The 21,257-nt window shown below is 41.2% G+C and overlaps 1 protein-coding gene across 2 annotated transcripts; it reads left to right on the top strand.

Annotated features, from left to right (window-relative positions):
• Window positions 1–86: 86 nt before the first annotated feature.
• Window positions 87–20,899, top strand: Gtf2h3 (general transcription factor IIH subunit 3). Of its 2 annotated transcripts, none has more exons than XM_026402954.2 (14): window positions 87–174; window positions 3,736–3,815; window positions 4,822–4,928; window positions 6,441–6,607; window positions 9,504–9,566; window positions 10,732–10,761; window positions 10,966–10,994; window positions 14,237–14,311; window positions 15,399–15,452; window positions 17,648–17,716; window positions 18,092–18,227; window positions 18,342–18,378; window positions 18,459–18,549; window positions 19,433–20,899. In XM_026402954.2, the coding sequence occupies exons 1-13, from the start codon at window positions 162–164 to the stop codon at window positions 18,526–18,528; spliced, it is 930 nt and encodes a 309-aa protein (XP_026258739.2). In that variant the 5' UTR covers window positions 87–161; the 3' UTR covers window positions 18,529–18,549; window positions 19,433–20,899. The 2 variants fall into 2 exon arrangements, with proteins under 2 accessions (XP_026258739.2, XP_026258740.2); XM_026402955.2 differs by having other exon boundaries at window positions 19,025–20,899.
• The last annotated feature ends 358 nt before the right edge of the window (window positions 20,900–21,257 follow it).

Here is a 21,257-nt window from a genome sequence, read left to right as displayed (position 1 = left end):
CCCAGACGCCACTTCCGGCGCTTCGGGGGCGGGGCCGTGAGTGCCGCGAGCGCCCGGGACCCTCCACGCGTGCGTCACTCGGCGGCGCCGGAAGTTAGGGTTCGCTGGCTCCAGAGCGCTCGCTCGACCGCTAGTTCTCTGCGCAGAGGGACGGGGTCGCAATGGTGTCTGACGGTGAGGGCCGCGCAGGGAGGGACCCGACCCGGGGCTGGGCGGAGTGGGCCTGGCCCGGACCTGCCAAGCAGAGTGCGTCTTTGGGCAGGATGGAACCCCTCTGAGTTTTAGCGGAGGAGCCCGTGTGTCCTTCCATTCATTCAGGAGCTACTTTTGGATCGCTTGTGCGCCAGGCAGTATTTTCTGCGCTGGGCACTAAGGGTAGAAAACGTGGAGGACGGGGATGCTTGAGGAGGTCACTGTGAGCAAGAGGGGTATTCGGCTAGTAAATAAAATCCCAAAGGGTAACAAGAGTTGTGAGACAATGTAAAAGGAAATATAAAAGGACGTTGTGGGGACTATGATCAAGGAGGAGCTACTTCATTGGGAGTCCAGAAAAAAGCGACATAGTGGAACTCGAATGACTGTGAAATTCTGCGGGAAGTACATTTCAAATGCAAAGTCCCTGTGGTTGGTCGAATTACCAGTTTACACTGAGAAGAGAGAAACAGGGAGCTTGGTAGAGGAAGGTGGAGAGACTTTCATCCATACATTAAACTACCAATTATAGGGCCATGATGTCTTGAAGAAATAGGAGTGAAATGAATGAGCTTGAGAATGAGCTGGATTTTGGTCATGCAAATCATGAAGGGTCTTGTGGGCTTTATTTTACGAAGCCGTTTCAGGGTTTTAAGCAAAGACTTTTGATTTGATTTCCAATTTTAAAAGATCACTTGGCTGCTGTGTGGAAGGTGAATTGTGAGGGGCAACACTAAACTTTGGGAGGTCCACTGAGAGGTGAGGACAATGGATCATACTCCCTTTATCCGTTTTCACTGGCCTCACAACCCTGTGAAGGATACAGGCCTGGCATTTCTGGTTTGCAAGTAAGGTAGAGAAACAGAAGGAAATTTACAGGACATTGCAGTGTGTAGAGCCATACTTCTGACAGACCACATTTTTTTTCCTCTTTCTCAAAATTTTAGGCAGTAGCAAGGACTGAAAAGCCTGAGGATTTTATGTTGGGGCCTGAGGGCGAATTAAGACAAAGGCTTACAGGCTGTGGGGTATGGAGGGGTCTGCAGCAGGCACAGTTAGCTTCAGGGCTTGGTGCTTCATTATGTGATTTACAGGGATTATCTCAACCTGGGATAGCAAAAGAAAAAAAATCATTATTCCTTAAGGTGTCTAGTCCAGCAGGCAGTATTAGGAAGAGAAATCAGAAACACAGTTGGTGTCAAATGTCACTAGAAGAGAGTTAGATAGTGGTGTTGGTGGTAGGCAGAGGGAAGACAGTGGGCCATGAAGTGTCAGTCTTTTTTTTTTTTAATAATGTTTTTTTAAAGAATATTTATTTTTTAGTTGTAGTTGGACACAATACCTTTATTTTATTTATTTATTTTTATGTGGTGCTGAGGATCGAACCCAGTGCCTTACCAGGCGAGCGCTCTACTGCTGAGCCCCAGCCCCTGAAGTGTCAGTCTTTTTTTTTTTTTTAATATTTATTTTTCAGTTTTCGGCGGACACAGCATCTTTGCATGTGGTGCTGAGAATCAAACCCAGGCCACACGCACGCCAGGCGAGCGCTACCTCTTGAGCCACATCCCCAGCCCTGAAGTGTCAGTCTTTAGAGTCAACAAATTGGTTTTTCCACTTGCTAAGAGTCCGTGTGACTTAGAACAAGTTACATTCATTTGCAAAATAGGGATACTATATACCATATTTATCAAAACTAAGATAATATGCATTACGAAATGTGCAATATCACTCAGGAAAAAAAATGCTGCCAATCTTAATTGTAGGATACTATCTAGGTTTTTAAAAGGAGGGGGTTCATATTATAACTGATGAAAGACAGCAGTACTATGTCCCTTGCTGGGTTGCAGTCAGGATGGAATGGGGTTGTGGGATCATAGATGCCAGTGCCTAGTGTGGAGCAGGCTGGAACCTCCCAGCCCCCAAGATGGGAGGGCCATCACCTCTGGAAGAAAGAGGTTACACTGGTTTGGGACTTTTTTGGCGGGGGGTGCCCGGAATTGAATTCAGGGGCACTTGACCACTGAGCCACATCCCCAGTCTGGTTTTTGTATTTTATTTAGAGACAGAGTCTCACTGAGTTGTGTAGTGCCTTGCTTTTTGCTGAGGCTGACTTTGAACTGTGATCCTCCTGTCTCAGCCTCCGAGATGCTGGGATTACAGGCATGTGCCACCATGCCTGGCTGGTTTGAGACTTTGAAAAGTAACTAGGATTTTGGATATGCAGAAACAAAAATGGGAGAGGATTATCCTGATATAGGAGAGGGAATCACAGGAAGGAGGGTGCAGAGGTAGGAAGGGCGTCACTGCTCTGCATATCACAGGAGCACCCTCGGCTTCTCATTCCAGTACACTCAGGTGTTCACCTGTCTGCCACCTCAGTTAAAAGTCTAGCTCTGTGGACATGGACTCAAGACCCCAACAGCCAGTACTGGTGCTTACTGTAAATGTTGAGTGAGTACTACGTTACGGTAGCCTGTTTAATTGTGTCTTGTCTTTCACAATTGGAAAGTGGAATGATTCCTTTTCATAGTAAATTCTTTACACAGAAATTGATCTTCCCCTTTTGGTTTTTACTTTTTAAAAATTGGTTCCATGTTCAGTTGGTTTGCTGCGAGGTGACTGGATGATTGTTGAGCCAAGGTGACTCTGGGCTTCCCCTTCACCTCTGTGCCTGTGGTTCTCTCACTGGTGATTGTACTACTGGTTATTCAAGATTTTCTGTCCCTAATCAGACATTTAAAGTGTGAATAACTTTAGGTTCATTGAGTAGATAGTTACTGATCACTTGTTGTGTGCTAGGAGCTGAGGATAAGTTGTGAACCAGACAGAAATCCCTGCCTTTGCTGAAAGCCATATGGTGTCCTACAATGAAGATGGCAGCATTTTTTTTTTTTTCTTTCTTAGTGGTTCCTTAAATAAGGGCACATTTTGCCAGGCGTGCTGGAGCATGCTGTAATCCCAGCAACTTGGGAAGCTAAGGCAGAAGGATGGCAAGTTCAAGGCCAGCCTCAGCAATTTAAGTGAAGTCCTAAGCAACTTAGATCCTGTCTCAAAAAGCTAAAAGGACTGGGGATGTAGCTCAGGGGTAAAGTGCCCTGGGTTTGATCCCCAGCCCAAAAGGGGTGTGTGTGTGCATATTTCATAATCCATATTGCCTGAGGTTTGATGAAATATGGCTCATGGTATTCTAGAGCATGCAGCAGAGTAGGGAGCAGGCAAGGGCCGTCTGAGCTTAAACCTTTAAAACAACGTGGCTTTCTGTTAATCTTATAAGAGGATAAATATGGGGCTGGGGTTGTAGCTCAGTGGCAGAGCACTTGACTAGCATGTGTGAGGCATTGGGTTCCATCCTCAGTACCACATAAATAAATAAAATAAAGGCATGCTGTCCATCTATAACTATACAAAAATTTTTTTTAAAAAATAAGAAGATAAACATTTAGAGGCATGTAGTGGATTTATTGTACACATTGGGAATGTCAGCTTTGATTCATTTTTATGCAGCAAATGTTTTTAAATTTCATTTCTTGTTAATGTTTTCAGAAGATGAATTGAATCTTCTGGTTATCATAGTTGATGCCAACCCAATTTGGTGGGGAAAGCAAGCATTAAAGGAATCTCAGGTAAGATGGCTGGAGGAGGCCTTTGGATATTTCTGTTTTAATTTGTATATGTTTATATCACTTTAAAAAAACCTGGCTTGGGGCTGGGGTTGTGGCTCAGAGGTAGAGGGCTTGCTTAGCACTTGTGAGGCCCTGGGTTTGATCCTCAGAACCACATAAAAATAAATAAATAAAATAAAGGTATTGTGTCCAACTGTAACTTAAAAAAAAAAACTGGCTTTACTGAGGTATAATTTACATAAATTATAACATAACACTTCTGTGACTTTTTAGTAAGTTAGTGAAGTTGTGTAATGAGCACCACAATCCCATTTTAGAACATTTCTTTTGTCACCTGAAGTTCTCTCAGGCCTGTTTATAGTCAATTTCTGCCTCCGTCCCAAGCTGCAGGTGGCTTGTGTTTTGAGATCTCTTTATAAACTCTAGATACAAGTTTTTTGTCAGATTTGCCTTTTGTGTCTATATTGCCTTTTCTGAACATTTAATAAATTGACTTATATAGTAAGTAGTCGTTTAAAAAATTATCATAGTCTGGGCTGGAGAGAAAGCACAGTTGGCAGAGTGCTTGCCTCTCATACACAAGGTCCTGGGTTCAATGTCTAGCACTACCAAAAAAAAAAAAGAAAAGAAAAGAAAACGTTATCATAGGCTGACGGGAGACTTTAAACATGGTGGAGAGTAGTCCCGTGGCTCATTCCTGATTCCCCCAGTTGTGACATCTTACACAACTGTGGCATAGTATCAAAACCAGGGCACTCAGACCTTACTTAGAAGGCTGGTTCTTGTGCACTCATTATGGGTGTTGGTGTGTTTTTGTACTGTTGTGCAGTTTTATCCTTTGAATGGGTTTGTTTAACCACACCACAATGAAGAAATGGAACTGTTCTGCCACCACGTAGGAGCTCCCTGTGCTGCCTCTTATGCTGCTGTATCTTTAGAGTCATTCTGTAATCTGAGTTATTGGAGAGTGAGCCTGTTGTCCCCATGTCTCCTGTTTGTTCCACAGTTCACTTTATCTAGATGCATGGACGCCGTGATGGTGCTAGGAAACTCCCATTTATTCATGAATCGTTCCAACAAGCTTGCTGTGATAGCAAGTCACATTCAAGAAAGGTATGCGTAACTCTTAGGACCACTCTGTGTTCATTGCTTGACATTTTTGAGGTTTTTGTGCCAGTTGGGATGTGCTGTTTCTAGTCTATATTATAAAATAAAATTTTCTGGTTGTGGTGAACAGTAGTGCACGTGCATTTCAATATGTAAGAACACTGATAAAAAGTTGACTTGCACAGTGACACATTTCATTTACACAAATCAACTATATTGTCTAGGAAGAATAACAAACAACCAGGCTGGCAACTCCCAGCTCCTTCCTTATCGCTCTTCCCCAAAAGGCAGATTCCACTGCATGTGTGGTCATGCTCCTTTCAGCCAGGACAGCTCTGCCTGCCTCTCCTGGTGTGACCATGAGCAGCAGCAACGTTGGTTCTGACCGGGTGCTGTGACACATACTTGTAATCCTGGAAAATCCAGAAACTGAGGCAGAAGGATTGCATGTTTGAGACCAGCCTCAGCAACATAGTGAGGCCCTAAGCAACTTATTGAGACCCCGTCTCAAAATAAAAAAAAGACAGGGGATATGGCTCAGTGGTTAAGTACCCCTGGGTTTAATCCCCAAACAAAAACAGAACAAAACGGGTTGTTAGACTCACTACCAGATGGTGCATGAGAGTGTAGATACGTGTAGATTTTTCTATGTATTTTTCATGAGTGCTGCTGACCATGTTTACTTGGCACATTATGTACTGACTGTATGATCAGGTTCCCATTATAAGCTCCAGCTCTTCTCTATCTTAACTGTCACATCACGATGGTAGTGACTCTTAGAGGTCCTTGGATACTTTTCTAATTACCTTAATTGTTAAGAGTTATACTTCCTTTGGTGGAACAAGAGTCCAGGGCACCAAGTACAGACTTCGGTTCCCATCCTTGCTGTGTATTTTTCTCAGAATTGGATAAGAAATATGATGTTGTTTTTGTTAAGATACCAGTAAATGGTATAACTGGCAGCATTTTTAGTTTTCAAAAATGAAATCAAATGTATCCTCTGCATGTTTATTCTAAGAGTTATAGGTGCCGGAGAATCTTTTTCAGGAACCCAGGGACTAAATCTTTATTACTGGGGTAGATAGTGTAGAGCTCAAATAATAACTTAGCAGTGAGTTAGAATTTGATGTGACATCTTCTGATTGTCATCTGAGGTGTCTCAGGGGTCTGTGGCCCAGTACCCTCATGTCATTTTTCTGTTGTGGTGCTGGGGCCTAGCCCACGGCCTCAGCATGCTGGGCAAGTGCTCTGCCACTGAGTATGCGCTCAGCCTTTATCTCCTCACATTTTTCCAGAAGCAATGGAACCAGTAAAATATTCCGTGGTGACAAGTGAAATATTTACCAATGTGCCTGTTTTATGTATTTTTTTAAAAATGAAATTATTACAGTAGATAGAATCTTGTGAGTCCAGAATTGGTATGATTTTGTTTTTTCTGAATTTCATTCTGATCATGAGTGAGAGGAGGGCAGTGAGTCTTGTTGCTGTAACTTAGAGTTCTTTTCTCTGCTATTTCAGTCGGTTTCTGTATCCTGGGAAGAATGGGCGACTTGGAGACTTCTTCGGAGACTCTAGCAACTTTCCTTCTGAATTGAATCCTTCGGGCAGTAAAGATGGAAAATATGAGCTCTTAACAGCAGCAAATGAAGTTATCGTTGAAGAAATTAAGGATCTGATGACCAAAAGTAACAGTTTTTATTTTCATGGCTATTATTTTGGTAATGGACTTGATTTGGGAGGCCCTTTAGGCCTTCACAGCAAAGATTTGAGGCTCCTGTGCGGTCTGCTTGCACACTCTCCCTCTTCCTTTTCTTTCTGGGAATCTCTCACCCAGTCTGCGCAGTATTTGGCTCTACAGCCTCGACACCTCTGACCAGCTGCTGCTGCTTCTTGCAACTCTGAGCAGCCTATTTCAGGGGATGTTCTGTTGACCTGGTTTTCCTCTTTTATGGACCATTCTTTCCTAGTCTCCGTTTCTAGCTTTTCCTTCATCTTGTTCCCGCACATATCTGCTTGTGTGTGTGCATGTGTTTTGCACGTGGTTTTATTCCTTTCCTTTTTTCCTCTGACCGTTCTCATCCACCTTTGCCTTTTATTGTCATTTATACAGGAACGTGTGCCAGTCTTTGTCTCAAGCCTAGACTTTCTTTCAAACTTCCTGGTCTCCATTTCAGTGCCCCCCAATCTCCTTCACATTGCCCAGATTCCATTATCCTTGCCCTCAAGGACACCACCGTTGCCACCTCCTGTTGGTCCCCAAATCCACCTGTGTCTCCAGATGCAAAGTTTCATTGTTGACCCCTCCCTTCTCCTCACACCCATCTCAGCAGCCTCATAGGCCTTTACAGGTTGCCTGTTGTCTGCAGTTGTGGCTTTGTCAGACCTTAGTGTGTGTCAGAGCCACATGGACAGAAAAGGGGGCTTCAGACACAGAAGTTTCTGCCCAGGGCTGGAAGGACAAGGGGTGACCACTGATGGCTCTGGGATCTCAGGTGATGGAAGCTGTGTGGAGATTGGATTGTGGCGATGGCTGCACAGCTGTAAACTTTGTAGGAATAATTGAGTAGGACTGAGTTTTGTGGTCTATAAATCATACCTCAATAAAGCTATTAAGAATCATTTGGAGGAGCTGGGCTCAGCAGTGCACGCATGTAATCCCGATGGCTTGGGAGGCTGAGCCAGGAAGTTCATGGGATCAAAGATAGCCTCAGTAATTTAGGGAGGCCCTAAGCAACTTGGTGAGACCCTATCTTAAAATAAAAAAGGGCTGGAGATGTGGCTCAGTGGTTAAATGCCCCTGGGTTCAATACCCAGTAGTTTCTCTGCAAAAAAAAAAAATCAGTTGAAGGCTTATTAAAGCAGAGTACAGGGGGAGAACCCAAGAATTTGAATTTCTGAGTTCCCAGGCAGTGTTCCTATAGCGGGTTCCAGAATCTTGCTTTGAGAATCACTGGCCTCCAGGATAGGGTCAACTTTTTTGTTTAATCTTTACCACCTTTCCTGGGTCCTTGGCCTGGAGTCATAGGTAGAGAGAAGAGTGCTTGCCTAGCATGCTTGAGGCTCTAGGTTTGATCTCCAGCATCTCCTGGACCAGCTACAGTCCCCTTTACACAGTGTAATTCTGGGCTCCTCACCCTCTTGAGTTGCAGGTTTTGGATTTTGATTTCTTAAGAGTGACCTTTTCCGGCCATATGTGGTGGCACACACCTGTAAACCCAGGGATTTGGGAGGCTAAGGCTAGAGAAGTTTTAAGGCCAGCCATAGCACCTTAGTGAGACTCTGTCTCAATATAAAAAATAGAAGGATTTGGAGATATAAATCACTCTTGGGTTCATTCCTATTACCACAAAACAAATAGAAAACTCTCTGTTTTTACCCATGGCATCAAACAAATAGTAGACTGCCTCTGTTTCTCATAAGGAGAGGAAAGGGGTTCTCTGCTCTCTACTGACTAGCCTCAGTGGACAGTGGAAGAAGTGGGAAAAGGTGGCAGGGAGCCTCAACCCCGTTCCTGTCCAGGCTGTCTATAGTTATACATGACATTTTAAAATTTTAATTTTATTTCTGATGCTGAGGCTGGAACCCAGGACCTCATGTATGCTAGGCAAGTGCTCACCACTGATCCACATCCTTATCCCCATATGTGACATTTCGTGCAATGTAGATGGTTATTTATTTATTTACTTTTTGGTATCAGGGATTGAACACGAGCACTTAACCACTGAGCCACATCCCAAGCCCTTTTAAATTTTATTTAATTTAGAGACAGGGTCTCACCAAGTTGCTGAGTCTGGCTTTGAACTCATGATCCTCCTGTCTCAGTCTCATGAGCTGCTGGGATTACAGGTATGTGCCATTGTGCTGGCTTAGATGGTTAATCTTGAACCTTTCAAGATAACAACAGGATCACAAAATTCACCTTTTTTTTTTTTTTCCTTCAGTGCCGGGGATCAAACCCAGGGCATATTTGCTAGACAAGTACTCTTCCATTGAGCCACACCCCAGCCTTCATAATTAAATTTTTTAAAAAGATATTTATTTATTTTTTTAGTTGTAGTTGCACACAATAACTTTGTTTATATGTGGTACTGAGGATCGAACCCAGGTCCCTGCACGAGCTAGGCGAGCACTCAACCACTAGAGCCCCAGCCACAGCCCCATAATTAAACATTTTTTGAAAGCTTTTCATTACAGTAAAATCTAGATGAAATTTACTATTTACTGATTTTTAGAATTTTTAATTTAAAATTTACCATTTTAACAGTTTTTAAGTGTATAGCTCATTATGTTACTGTGCCGCGGCTGAGCAGTCTTCACACCACCCATCTCTAGAACTTTCTTACCATCCCAGACTGGAGCCCCACCCTTATTTCAGCCTGAACCAAGCACCTGGATATTTTAAGTTGAGAAAAGGTTTCAAAGTTGTTTTTTTAAGTATAACTGGGAACAAGTTGCTGTTTTTAAACCCAACCTGAAAATATGATCATTTTTTTTCACTCACGAACACTTCAGTTTGAAAAATGGCTTTAGTTGAAGAAAGTACTTAAATATTCCGTCTTTAATGCTTTTTATTATTTGTAGGTGACATCAAGGGTCAACATACAGAAACTCTGCTGGCGGGATCCCTGGCCAAAGCCCTCTGCTGTATCCTGGTGTTTGACTTGCTTGGAAACAGTCTTCTGTGATGAGTGTGTTTAACCTCCCGGCATTTCTTAGACCTTGGGTGTCTCTAAAGCCTGAGGGTTCTGAAGTGGTCAGTATGATAATTTAAGGTATATAGTTTGTCTTGGCTTTGAGATCACCTATAAAACTTTAAAATGAGGGAAGAATGAACTCCAGTTCCTCCCGAATGTCCTTATGCCTGCAACAAACGCTTTTTCAGATGCTTTCTTGTTTCTAATTTTGATAAGGTGGCATTTTTAAAAATTTTCGGTCTTGAGTTGGAAACAGTGTTTAACTTTAGAAGCTGTTTACTGACCTGTGAGCTTAGTGAGCTGCCCCTTCCCACAGGCTAGTGCACTTATCGGAAGGCCCAGCACTGTCTGTGTTAAGCAATTGTATTGTTATTATTTTGCAGTACTAGGGATTGAACTCAGAACTTCATTTATGCTAGGAAAATGCTGTGCCCCTGAGCTGTGCCCCAGTCCTTTTGCTTTTATTTTTTAGGACAGTACCAGATGATTCCTGTGTTCTAGACTTTGACTCAGGTTGCCTGATCATCTTTGTATGGTTTTAAAATCTTATCTCATTTGATTGGTTTATTGATTTGTATATTGCAGTATTCAGATCTAGGATGCATTGGATAATAATAGGACAGTCAGGCTGGGCTGTGACTCTGGCAGATCGCTTGTGTCCAACTAAAACCCCCCAATTTTTTTATTAAATTAGGACAATCAGATGTAATTTTTTTTTTTCCTTTGGTAGCAGGGATTGAACCAGGGGCACCTAAACACTGAGTCCACATTCCCAGCCTTTTTAAAATATTTTATTTTGAGACAGGATGTTGCTAAGTTGCTGAGGTTGGCTTTGAACTTGCAAAACTCCTGCCTCAGCCTCTTGAGCCACTGGAATTATAGGTGTGTGCCACCGCCGGCAGATGTTAGTAGTTTTAATCATTTGAAACAAAGAATGATTACAAAGGTAGTAATCAAAAAGCCTCATCACTCTTGTGTGTCTTATCACCATTTCTTTTTTTTCATCTAGCTGGTTGCTGAGTTTATTTAACTAATATTTAAGTTTTTTTTTTTATTTATTATAAGTATTTATGAAATAAAATAATTTTTGTTTTCCTTAATATTAAGAAATTAAGACATTCACAGAATGAACAAGGAAGTTAAAGGTAAGAGCACTTTTTTATGGAACTGTAATAGTGCTTATTTTACCATTGTCTATTTGGGGGAATGTTTAAACTTAGTTGGAAAACCATATGTTTCATATGCTTAATAAGTTATGTTGTTATTCATTTAACAGCAGTCATAACCATACATGTTTGATAAGCTACTTTGTTATTCAATTAAGTTGTAATGTTTTTATCTCTTTATAGATAATCAGGAGATGAAATCAAGGATATTGGTAAGATTTAAAAAGTTAATAATATGGGGCTGGGGATGTGGCTCAAGCTGTAGCGCGCTCTCCTGGCATGTGTGTGGCCCAGGTTCAATCCTCAGCACCACATACAAACAAAGATGTTGTGTCCGCCGAAAAACTAAAAAATAAATATTAAAAAAAAAAAGTTAATAGTATGTTTATATATGACTACCTAAATTGGAAAATAGTAGGAATAAGACCCATTTAAAATAAAAGAAAAAAAGTAGAATTAATTTAAACAGGCATTATGTAAATTGACAATAAAAAACACTAAAATTTTGAAATAAAAAAATTAAATGGAGTATAACTAAGAACATTTTTTAAAAAATTAAATAAATGGAGAGCCATATTTAATTGTTAGATGTGAGTTTTTCTAAAATCACACTGAATATTCAATGCAATCTGTCAGAAAATCAGTGAATTTTTTTTTTTTTCCTTGTAGGCTGGAGAGATTTTTTAAAAATTTAGCTATTTAATAAGTGAAGAATAAGTGAAAGGAAATAGGTTCTTTCTAAAAGGGAATAATAAATAGGATGTGGAGGGCTGGGGTTGTGTCTCAGTGGTAGAACACTTGCCTGGCATGGGTGAGACTCTGGGTTGCATCCTCAGCACCACATATAAATAAACAAATAAAGGTCCACTGACAACTAAAAAATAAATAAATGAGCGTGCCCTGTAAGTCATTAAAAGTGAGGCCACAGTGACAGTGTGGCATTGGCACAGTAGCAGCAAATATTTGGGAAAGCCTGGAGTCCAAAAATGAATCCACATTCCTACCAAAGGATGGCTTGGGACAAAGGACACTTAAACTAGAAAAAATTGATTATTCAAGAAAAAGTGCTGAGCCTGCCCATTGGATGTTTGGGGCAAAACAAAGAAGATCCCTGTCTCACTACTGATACCTAAATCTGTCCTACCAAAGATTAGACCTTGTAGTATTAAATTTTGAGTCACAAAAATGCTAAGAGAAAATATCCTTTGATAATCTTGAGAGGCAAGTACTTTATTAAGCATGGAACTTAGGGAGGGCTTTACTCCTCAAAAAAAGAAATAAGTAAATAAAACCCTCAAAACAAAGACAAACAAAAAAGTATTTTTCAGTATAATTACATTATAGAGAATTAATGTTGTATTTCTAAAACAACAACAAAAAAAGAACTCTTATTAAAAGCTAATCTTTAAAAGTCAAACTTTTTAAACTTTCACTCTAGAAAAACAGGTAGAAAAAGAAAATGAGGGCTGGGGTTTTGGCTCAGTGGTAGAGCCCTTGCCTGGCTTGTGTGAGGCCCTGAGTTTGATCCTCAGCACCACATAAAAATAAATAAATAAAATAAAGGTATTGTGTCCAACTACAACTAAAAAGTAAATATTAAAAAAAAAAATGAGCCTGCAAAAGAAGAATGCAAGTGGCCAGTTCTAGCATTTGAAAATGTTCAGCCTGAGCTGGGTGCAGGGTACATGCCTGTGGTAATCCCAGTGACTCCGAGGCTGAGGTAGGAGGATCACAAATTCAGGACCAACCTCAGGAAAATTAGCGAGGGCCTAAGGACTTACTGAGACTCTGTCCCCCCAAAAAAAGAGGTAGGGATGTGGTTCAGTAGCTAAGTGACCTTGGGTTCAATTCCCAGTACCAAAAAAGGAAAAAGAAAATGTTCAGCTTGACTGGTAAGCAGAAACATTGCAGGTAATGGAATTTTCATTGTTGCTTAGCACAAATGAGAAAAACCATGGCAGTTCCTGGGGTTGCTGGCAGTTGTTAGGGATTGGTTGTGTTCTTTCTCTCTCTCTCTCTCTCTCTCTCTCTCTCTCTCTCTGTAATATTGGGGATTGAACCGGAGGCTTATCCACTGAGTTCATCTTTAGCCTCAAACTTAAGAGCCTCATGCCCCAGCCTCCTGAGTAGCTAGGATTACAGATGTGTGCAGCTGTTTTTGGCTAGATTGGTTGTTTTCATGCTCTGCTGATGAGAGGATACATTGATAAGATTTTTGGTTTATGATCTGTATCAAAATTAAGTGTGTGCCTGGATATGGTGCACACCTGTAATCCTAGCACTTGGGAGGCTGAGGCAGGAGGATCGAAAGTTCAAGGCCAGCCATGAGCCAACAATGAAGGGAGAACCTGTTTCAAAAAGCAAAAGGCGGCTGGGGCTGGAGCTCAGCAGTAGCACACATGTCTGTCATGTGTGAGGCACTGGGTTCGATTCTCAGCACTTTGTATAAATAAATAAACGTCTATCAACAACTAAAAAAAGTATATTAAAAGGAAAAGGCTGGGCATGGTGACATACACCTGTAATCCCAGTGATCCAGGAGGCTGAGTGAAGAGAATCGCAAGTTCAAAGCCAGCCTCAGCAACTTAATGAGGCCCCAAGCAACTTAGTGAGACCCTGTCTCTAAATAAAAAAAAGTCTGGAAATGTGGCTCAGTGGTAAAGCACCTCTGGGTTCAATCCCTGGTACCAAAATCTAAACAAAAAGGCTGGGATGTAGCCCAGTGGTAGAGTGCCCACCTGGCATGTGTGAGGCGCTGGGTTCAGTTCCCAGTACTGAAGGGGAAAAAAATCAGTGCATACACTAGCAGTCTTCTGGAGGCAATCAGGGAGCTGAGCAAAGGGTACGTGAGGGTGCCATCTGAACATCGTTTAAGAGAGAATTGGAAACTGCTTAAATGTCCTCTGCAGATAATTGGTTAAATACTAGAAATCTGAGAAGTCAGCAAGAAGTACCATATGTACTCATGCTCTGCATGGTGGTGTTTTGTCAGTGTGGACTGCATATACAAGGTATAGACCCTGTTGCCATATGGTAGATGGGTACCATCTAGATGTATGAAAAGTTCACTTTACAATGTTCAAACAGCAGAATTACCCAGTGACTCATTCCTAGGAACTTATCCCCGTCGTTAAGTGACACACAGCTGTTTTATTTCATTGATGTAAGAAGATCTCTTCCCTCCATGTATCATGGACTGATAGTCAGGTGTAGGACACCAGTGGAGCCCCTCTGTGCGCTGTGTTGGTCTGCAGGGGTGCTCTCTGGGAGCATGCTCAAACTGTCACAAGGGTCGTCTCAGGGGGAAGGGTTAGGGGCAAGTCTGCTGCCATCTTTTACTTTAGTATTTAAAAATGGAAATAGGAAGACAAATCGGGAAAACAGTATTGGTTGTGACTTTTAAGTGGGAGTCCAGGGACACTCTGAGAGATATTAACGGGGCCTTGGTTTTTAGGTTATTAAGGCTGCAGAAGACAGCGCACTGCAGTACATGAACTTCATGAATGTCATCTTCGCAGCACAGAAACAGGTGAGTTGAGAGCTTTCCTCTTCAAGGACATTTGTTTCACATTGAAGGACTCTGTCATTTGAATGACCTTCTTGGGGCATTCTGTGTGAAGAGTCTTATTAATGGATCAGGAATCCAGGATCTTTGCTGGAAACCAGTCACATCTGTTTTATGTCCTAGAACCCCTGAGAATGAGTTGGGTCCCCAGAATACTGTGCCCTCCTGTGGATTTTCATGCAGTGTCATTGTTTTCAGGGAATCTTTAGTCCATCCTTGGCCCCCAGCCAACAATCCCTGGTTTACAGTTTCCTTTCCTTTCCGTTTTTTTTTGTTTTTACTTTTTATTTTGCGGTCATAGAGATTCAGCACAGGTACTCTACCACTAAGCTACGTCCCTAGCCCTTTTTAAACATTTTTAAATTTTGAGACAGGGTTTTGCTATGTTGCCCGGGCTGGCCTGGGACTTCCGATCCTCCTGCCTCAGCCTCCCAAGTAGCTGTCTTACAGTTCTGAGTGTTGTGCCTGACTGGGATTTGGCAGTTTTCTGCATAAACCTTGCCTATGTTTTTCTCTCTTTAGTGAGGCATTTAAAGATTCAATATTTTGAGTTTAAAAACAGTAAAGATGCTCAGATGAATATAACTAATATATTTTTCTTTGACAGGTTTAAAAAAGATAGGCCAGGGCTGGGGTTGTGGCTCAGCAGTAGAGCGCTTGCCTAGCACGTGCGGGGCACTGGGTTTGATCCCCAGCATCACATAAAAATAAAATAAAGGTATTGTGTCCAACTACAACTAAAGCATATATATATATATATATATATATTTTTTTTTTTTTTTTTTTTTTTTTAAAGATAGGCCAGTTGCAGTGGTACACACCTATAATCCCAGCAACTTGGAAGGCTGAGGATCACAAGTTCAAGACCAGCCTGAGCAATTTATCGAGATCCTATTTCAACATAAAAAAATTAAAAAGAGGCTGGAGATGTAGCTCAGTGGTAAAGTGCCCCTAGGTTTGATCCCCAGTACCAAAAAAAAGAAAAAGTGATATGCATAAAAGAGTCATTATTGGTATTGTTTCTGTAATATTTTCAAAAAATCCCTTTCAGAATATTCTGATCGATGCCTGCGTTTTAGACTCCGATTCAGGACTTCTCCAACAGGTATGTTTTAAAACAATTCTTGATGTTGATAATTACAAAGAGTAACTTTGAGTAGTGTTAAAATGATAATACTGTGGCTATGTTAAATTAAATGCTACTAAAAGAATGACTTTTAAACTTATTTTGTACTGGGGATTGAACCCAGGGATGCTTAACCACTGAGCCACATCATTAGCCCTTTTCATTTTTTGTTTTGGGACAGGTTCTCGCTAAGTTACTGAGGGCCTCACTAAGTTGTTGAGGCTGGCTTGGAACTTGCTGTCCTCCTATCTCAGCCTCCCAAGCCTCTGGAATTACAGGCGTGTTTTTATTTTTACTTGATACATAGTATATGTGCATATTTATGGAGTTCATACAATGTGACATTTTTATATAGGTATATAATGTAATGATCAGATGAGGGTACTTGGCATACCTTCATTTGTTATTTAAGCCACTTATGTATATGTAATCTTGCACACACGACTTTATTTCAATATTTAAATATCAGAAAGATTGATTGCATTTTTTAGTTGCACATTTCAGTCTACACGGTGTCAGCTCCAAGATCTTGCTTCTGCCATGACTGAAAACGAGTTCTGGCCCCATCTCTTGCCTTTGTGTCCCTGCTCCAGGCCCAGCTGCTCCTCTGGGCTCCAGGCTTACATATTCATTCGTGTTCATAGAATATCCTCTTGGACATCCGGATGTCACTTAAACTTAGGTCCCCACGGGAGAGCTTTTTTTACACAGCCTTTTCTTGCCCCAGTGGCAGCCCATCTCAGCAAGAGGCAATGTCACTGAGCGGTCAAGCCCCAGCCAGCTCTTACTTGTCTCCTCTGCCTCTCCTTTTATATCTCCTGGTAAATCCTTTAGATTCTTTTTAAATACATCCCGAGTCCCTCCCTTCAGTAGGTGACTACAATAGCTTTGAGGCGTACCCTCTCCTGCCAAAGTTGGTTCTCACTATAGCAGTAAGAGTGGAGCTTTCGCTGGGCACGGTGGCCCACAACTGTAATCCCAGCAGCTCAGGAGGCCGAGGCAGGAGGATCACAAGTTCAAAGCCAGCCTCAGCAACTTAGTGAGGCACTAAACAACTCAGTGAGACCCTGTCTCTATAATTAAATGCAAAACAGGGCTGGGGATGTGGTCCAGTGGTCGAGTGTCCCTGCGTTCAGCTCCTGTACCTAGTATACAGGAAAAAAAAGAATGGAGCTTTCAAAATGTAAATAAGATGATGTAACTTGCTTCCTAAAAACCCTCCCTTGGTGTCAAATCACACAGGATTCTACCTGGGTCCTTTGCCAGGGTCCAGGTCTTGCCTGCTGAGAGCCTGCAGACCTGAGTCCCACCCCCCAGCCTCCTGGCTGTTGCCCGAAAACCCAGCAGCTCCGGACTCACTGCACCACACGGTCCCTGTTCCTCGGTGCATGAGTGGCCTGCTCTCTGCCTATGCTCGATCCCTGCCTCTGTCGCCTCCTAGGAAGCCTTCTGTAACTACCCTATTTCATTTTTCTTCATAGAAATGATCATAAAGCTGTAAAGTTATTCTTGTATTTACTAACTCAATTCGCTCTCTTTTGGGGGGCTGGGTACTGGGGTTTGATTCAGGGGCACTCTACCCCTGAGCTACAGCCCCAGCTGATCCCCCTTTTAAAATTTTTATTTTGAGACAAAATCTCAATAAGTTGCTGAGGCTGGCCTTGAGCTTGTGATCCTCCTGCCTCATCCTCCTGAGTTGCTGAGGTTACTGGCATGCCATCCTGCCTGGTCTCATTTACTCCTGATCTTTTTTTAAATTATATATATATATATATATATATATATATATATTTTTTTTTTTTTTTTTTTTTTTTGGTAGGTGGACACAATACCTTTATTTTATTTTTATGTGGTGCTGAGGATTGAACCCAGTGCCTCATGCATGCTAGGCAAGCGCTCCACTGCTTAGTCCCAGCCCCAGCCCTATTCCTAATCTTTTGAAAGCACTAAGGCACCAGTTCCTGAGGATGACACTGTTCGTCTTGTTTACTGCCATAGTCCCTGAGCCAGGGACGTGGCATGTGGTAGTGCTTGAAAACAGTTGTTAGATGAGTCAATGAACTTCATGCACCAGCTGGACCTTTTGTAGGCCTGGAGAGTCACTGGTGGGAATTCCGTCCCCCTGGAAAGGCCCAGAAGTGCTAGATTGGCAGAGCCCTTTGTGTGTCTTGCAGGCTTGTGACATCACAGGAGGACTGTACCTGAAAGTGCCTCAGATGCCGTCCCTTGTGCAGTATCTACTGGTAAGGAGATTGCAGCAGCGCCTGCCACGTGGGTCACCCAGATGGTTGGGAGCAGGGACAGTGACTCAAGGGGAGGAGTAAGCAGGTGGCTTTGGGTTTCCGAGCTTGGAAGGCTGGAGTCTGGTGGTCCTCAGACCCTGTAATGCCTGTGCAGTGTCTCATGTGGCCAAATTTATAAAACAGTGCCTGTGGCTGGAGCTGTTCATTGTGGGCTGAGTGAATAAAAATGCATTTGTCAGTAGACTTTTAAGGAAAGGCTTGGCTTAGCATCCTCCTTAATGTTGGCTGGCTGGTACCTGTTATGTATTCTGACTCCTGGTTATTTTTTCCAAATATTCTAAGTAAAAGTTTCTTTTTTCTTTCTTTTTTAAACAGTGGGTTTTTCTTCCTGATCAAGATCAGAGATCTCAGTTAATCCTCCCGCCCCCAGTTCATGTTGACTACAGGGCTGCCTGCTTCTGTCATCGGAATCTCATTGAAATCGGCTATGTCTGCTCAGTGTGTTTGTCAAGTAAGTTCATGGGCCTCATTTCTTTCTTTCTTTCTTTTTTATATGTTGGAAGGGCAGAAAAGATCCCAACTATGTAGTTTTTAAACCATTCTGTTTTTATTTTTTTATTTACAGTATTCTGCAATTTCAGCCCTATCTGTACCACGTGTGAGTAAGTATCTTTGAGGTTATGTGTGTGGCTCAAGTTTAGAGGTTGAGAGCATTTAAAGTCTTCTCTCTCTCTCATTTCAGGACAGCCTTTAAGATTTCTCTTCCTCCTGTACTGAAGGCCAAGAAAAAGAAATTGAAAGTGTCCACATGATAAGAAAACATTTTCTACCAGGTGCGGTGGGTGGCATGCCCCTGTAATCCCAGGGACTGTGGTGGCCAAGGCAGGAGGATTGCAAATTTGAGGACAGCCTGGTCAACTTAGTGAGACCCTGACTCAAAATGAAAAATAATCAAAGGGCTAGGAAGGTATTGGTAGAGTCCCTGGGTTCAATCCCCAGTACAGGCAGAAAAATTTGCAACTTTTAAGGCTATTAATAGAAATTGTGTGGCAGAATTTTTGCTGCGACGCTCTGAGATAAATACAGATATGAATAGGGTAGGTATTTATATAGTGAGTTTCTTACAAGAAATATTCCCTACATGTCATCCTCAGCCTGTGCTTCTGGGACTGGCGTGTGAGGGGTCATCCTGTGTAGTACAGCCTCAGGTCTTCTGTGTTTTGTCCAGAAAGGGGGAATAAAACAGAGATCTCTGACTTTCTTTTTATGGGATGTTCACTTATCAAAGTCAGGCTTTTAAACTTACAGGTCCTCACTTTGAAATGCATGGCATGTGAAATTTAACAGCTTTGGAAAAAGTAGCTATTTATGGAATCATCAATCAAGATAAAGCATCTTTCATAGCTGCCTCCCACGGTGGTCAAATGTAAACAAATCCTTATTGTCAATTGAGATTTGGCTTCAGATATTATCACATTTATTCTTTTTTAAATATTTATATTTTTTAGTGTAGATGGACACAATACCTTTATTTAATAAAATTAATTTTATGTGGTGCTGAGGATTGAACCCAGGGCCTCTCACGTGCTAGGCGAGCGCTCTACTGCTAAGTCCCAGCCCCAGCCCTATGTTTATTCTTTCATCTGTTATCAGTACGTTTGGACAGAGTTATCCAATAATAAGTTTGTCACTGAGTAACTCAGAATCTGATTTCAGGTGAAGGAGGAAAGCAGGTGTACTAGATGTGGAAAATTTTTCTTCATGAGCGGACGTGTGAAGAACTTACTTGTGGAAGCAGATGTCTATGATCTGAGGGGGATTTGTCAGGGAAAATGGATTCTGTTACTTGTCTGCAGATAAAAATCTGTCATTGTTAATGAGCAGAAAGGTTAATATTGTAGAGCTCTTCTCTAGAGGCTGTGAACTAAATAATGAAAACTTCCATGAGTTCAAAACAAACATGATTTGTAATTTTAGCAATTACTTTATTTTTCTATATATTGGTTTTCCTTGAAATATTGCTTTAACTATTTCTATTCAGTGATTTTCCTTGAAATCATTCAGGGTCCCTTTGTGTCCAGCACAGGAATGGCGATAGGATTCGTTTTTTTCAAAGCATATCAACAAAAACCCACTTGTGAACAAAACTTTGTATATAAATAAGATTTAAATTTTCTCTTTGACTATCTCAGAAATTGAGTCTTATTTAAATAATTTTCTTAGATAATTTCAGATTGTGTTCTGGATTTGTATTCATTAACAAATACACAATGATTTAGGGAATCGCTTTGCAAGTATTTATTAATCCTTGCATTTGAGAAGTGGTTTGTCTTTTAAAAACATTACTATTTCAGGGCAAGGGCTGTTGCTCAGTGGTAGAACACTTGCCTAGCATGTATGAAACACTGTGTTCCATCCTTAGCACCACTTAAAAATAATAAACAAAGGCGTTCTATCCCCCTACAACTACAAAAAAATAAATTAATAATAATAAAAAATAAAGACATGCTGTCCATCTGCAACCTCAAAACAAATTACTATGGAAATCACTATTTTAAGTATAGGAGGTAAAGCATTTAATCTAAAAGATGAATAATTTCAGCTGGGCACAGTAGTGCACACCTATAATCCAGCAGCTTGGGAGGCTATCATAGAAGAATCACGAGTTCAAAGCCAGCTTCGGCAACTTAGTGGCCCTAACCAACTCAGTGAGACCCTGTTGCTAAATAAAATACAAATTAAGGCTGGGGATGTGGCTCAGTGGTCGAGTACCCCTGAGTTCAATCCCTGTTACTAAGGGGGGAAAAAATTATAAAAGACAAAGTTTCAAACAAACTAGCAAGGTTTTCTCACTATTTTTTTGTTTTTGAACTGTTTTATATACTTACTTAGTTCTGGTTTTTGTGTGTTTATGATACATTTTGTGTAAATTTGTACAAAATAACTTAAATGTTCATACTTGGTTGAATTATTTCCTCTTAATCATATTTATCTCATGTTCCTTCAACATTTCCTCAAACATGTACTTTATAAATGGATTTCATTAAATGTCAGACAAATGTTTATTCAACTGAAGAAATTTAATTTCAAATCTTGCCAAAATTATACATGAATATATTGTTATAAGTACCATACAATAAAAAGTTGGTGTGAAGGGTTTAATATACAATTCCTAAGAAAGTATTAGAAGAGAGATTTGATGTTTGTATTTTACACTGGGAGCAAGGTCAGCAAAATTTCACTTGCTTGATATTTTCTTTGGCTTAAGAAGGCTGGTTGGAAGTGTCATATATGTTTTGATAACAGAAAAGTGGGTCAGTTTATGGTACTATAATATTTAAATGCCATGCAGTTACTGTTTTGCAGAGTAAACGGAAGAATGAATGTGACTCTTCAACCCGCTGTTTTGAAGGCACCCTTTTAGGCTTTATATTATAACTATTATATATTATTACATGATGATGATGATGATGATGATTTGTGGTACTGAGGATTGAACCCAGGGGTGCTTAACTGCTGAGCCACATCCCAGCCCTTTTTA

This window comes from Urocitellus parryii, chromosome 3 (genome assembly GCF_045843805.1).
Source record: "Urocitellus parryii isolate mUroPar1 chromosome 3, mUroPar1.hap1, whole genome shotgun sequence".
NCBI lineage: Eukaryota > Metazoa > Chordata > Mammalia > Rodentia > Sciuridae > Urocitellus > Urocitellus parryii.
This window is presented reverse-complemented; position numbering and strand designations above follow the sequence as displayed.

Coding starts and splice junctions, on each gene's coding strand:
- Gtf2h3 (XM_026402954.2), top strand. Junction 18,228..18,341: donor CTGCTCAGTGTGTTTGTCAA/GTAAGTTCATGG, acceptor TTTTATTTACAG/TATTCTGCAATTTCAGCCCT. Junction 18,379..18,458: donor CCTATCTGTACCACGTGTGA/GTAAGTATCTTT, acceptor CTCTCATTTCAG/GACAGCCTTTAAGATTTCTC.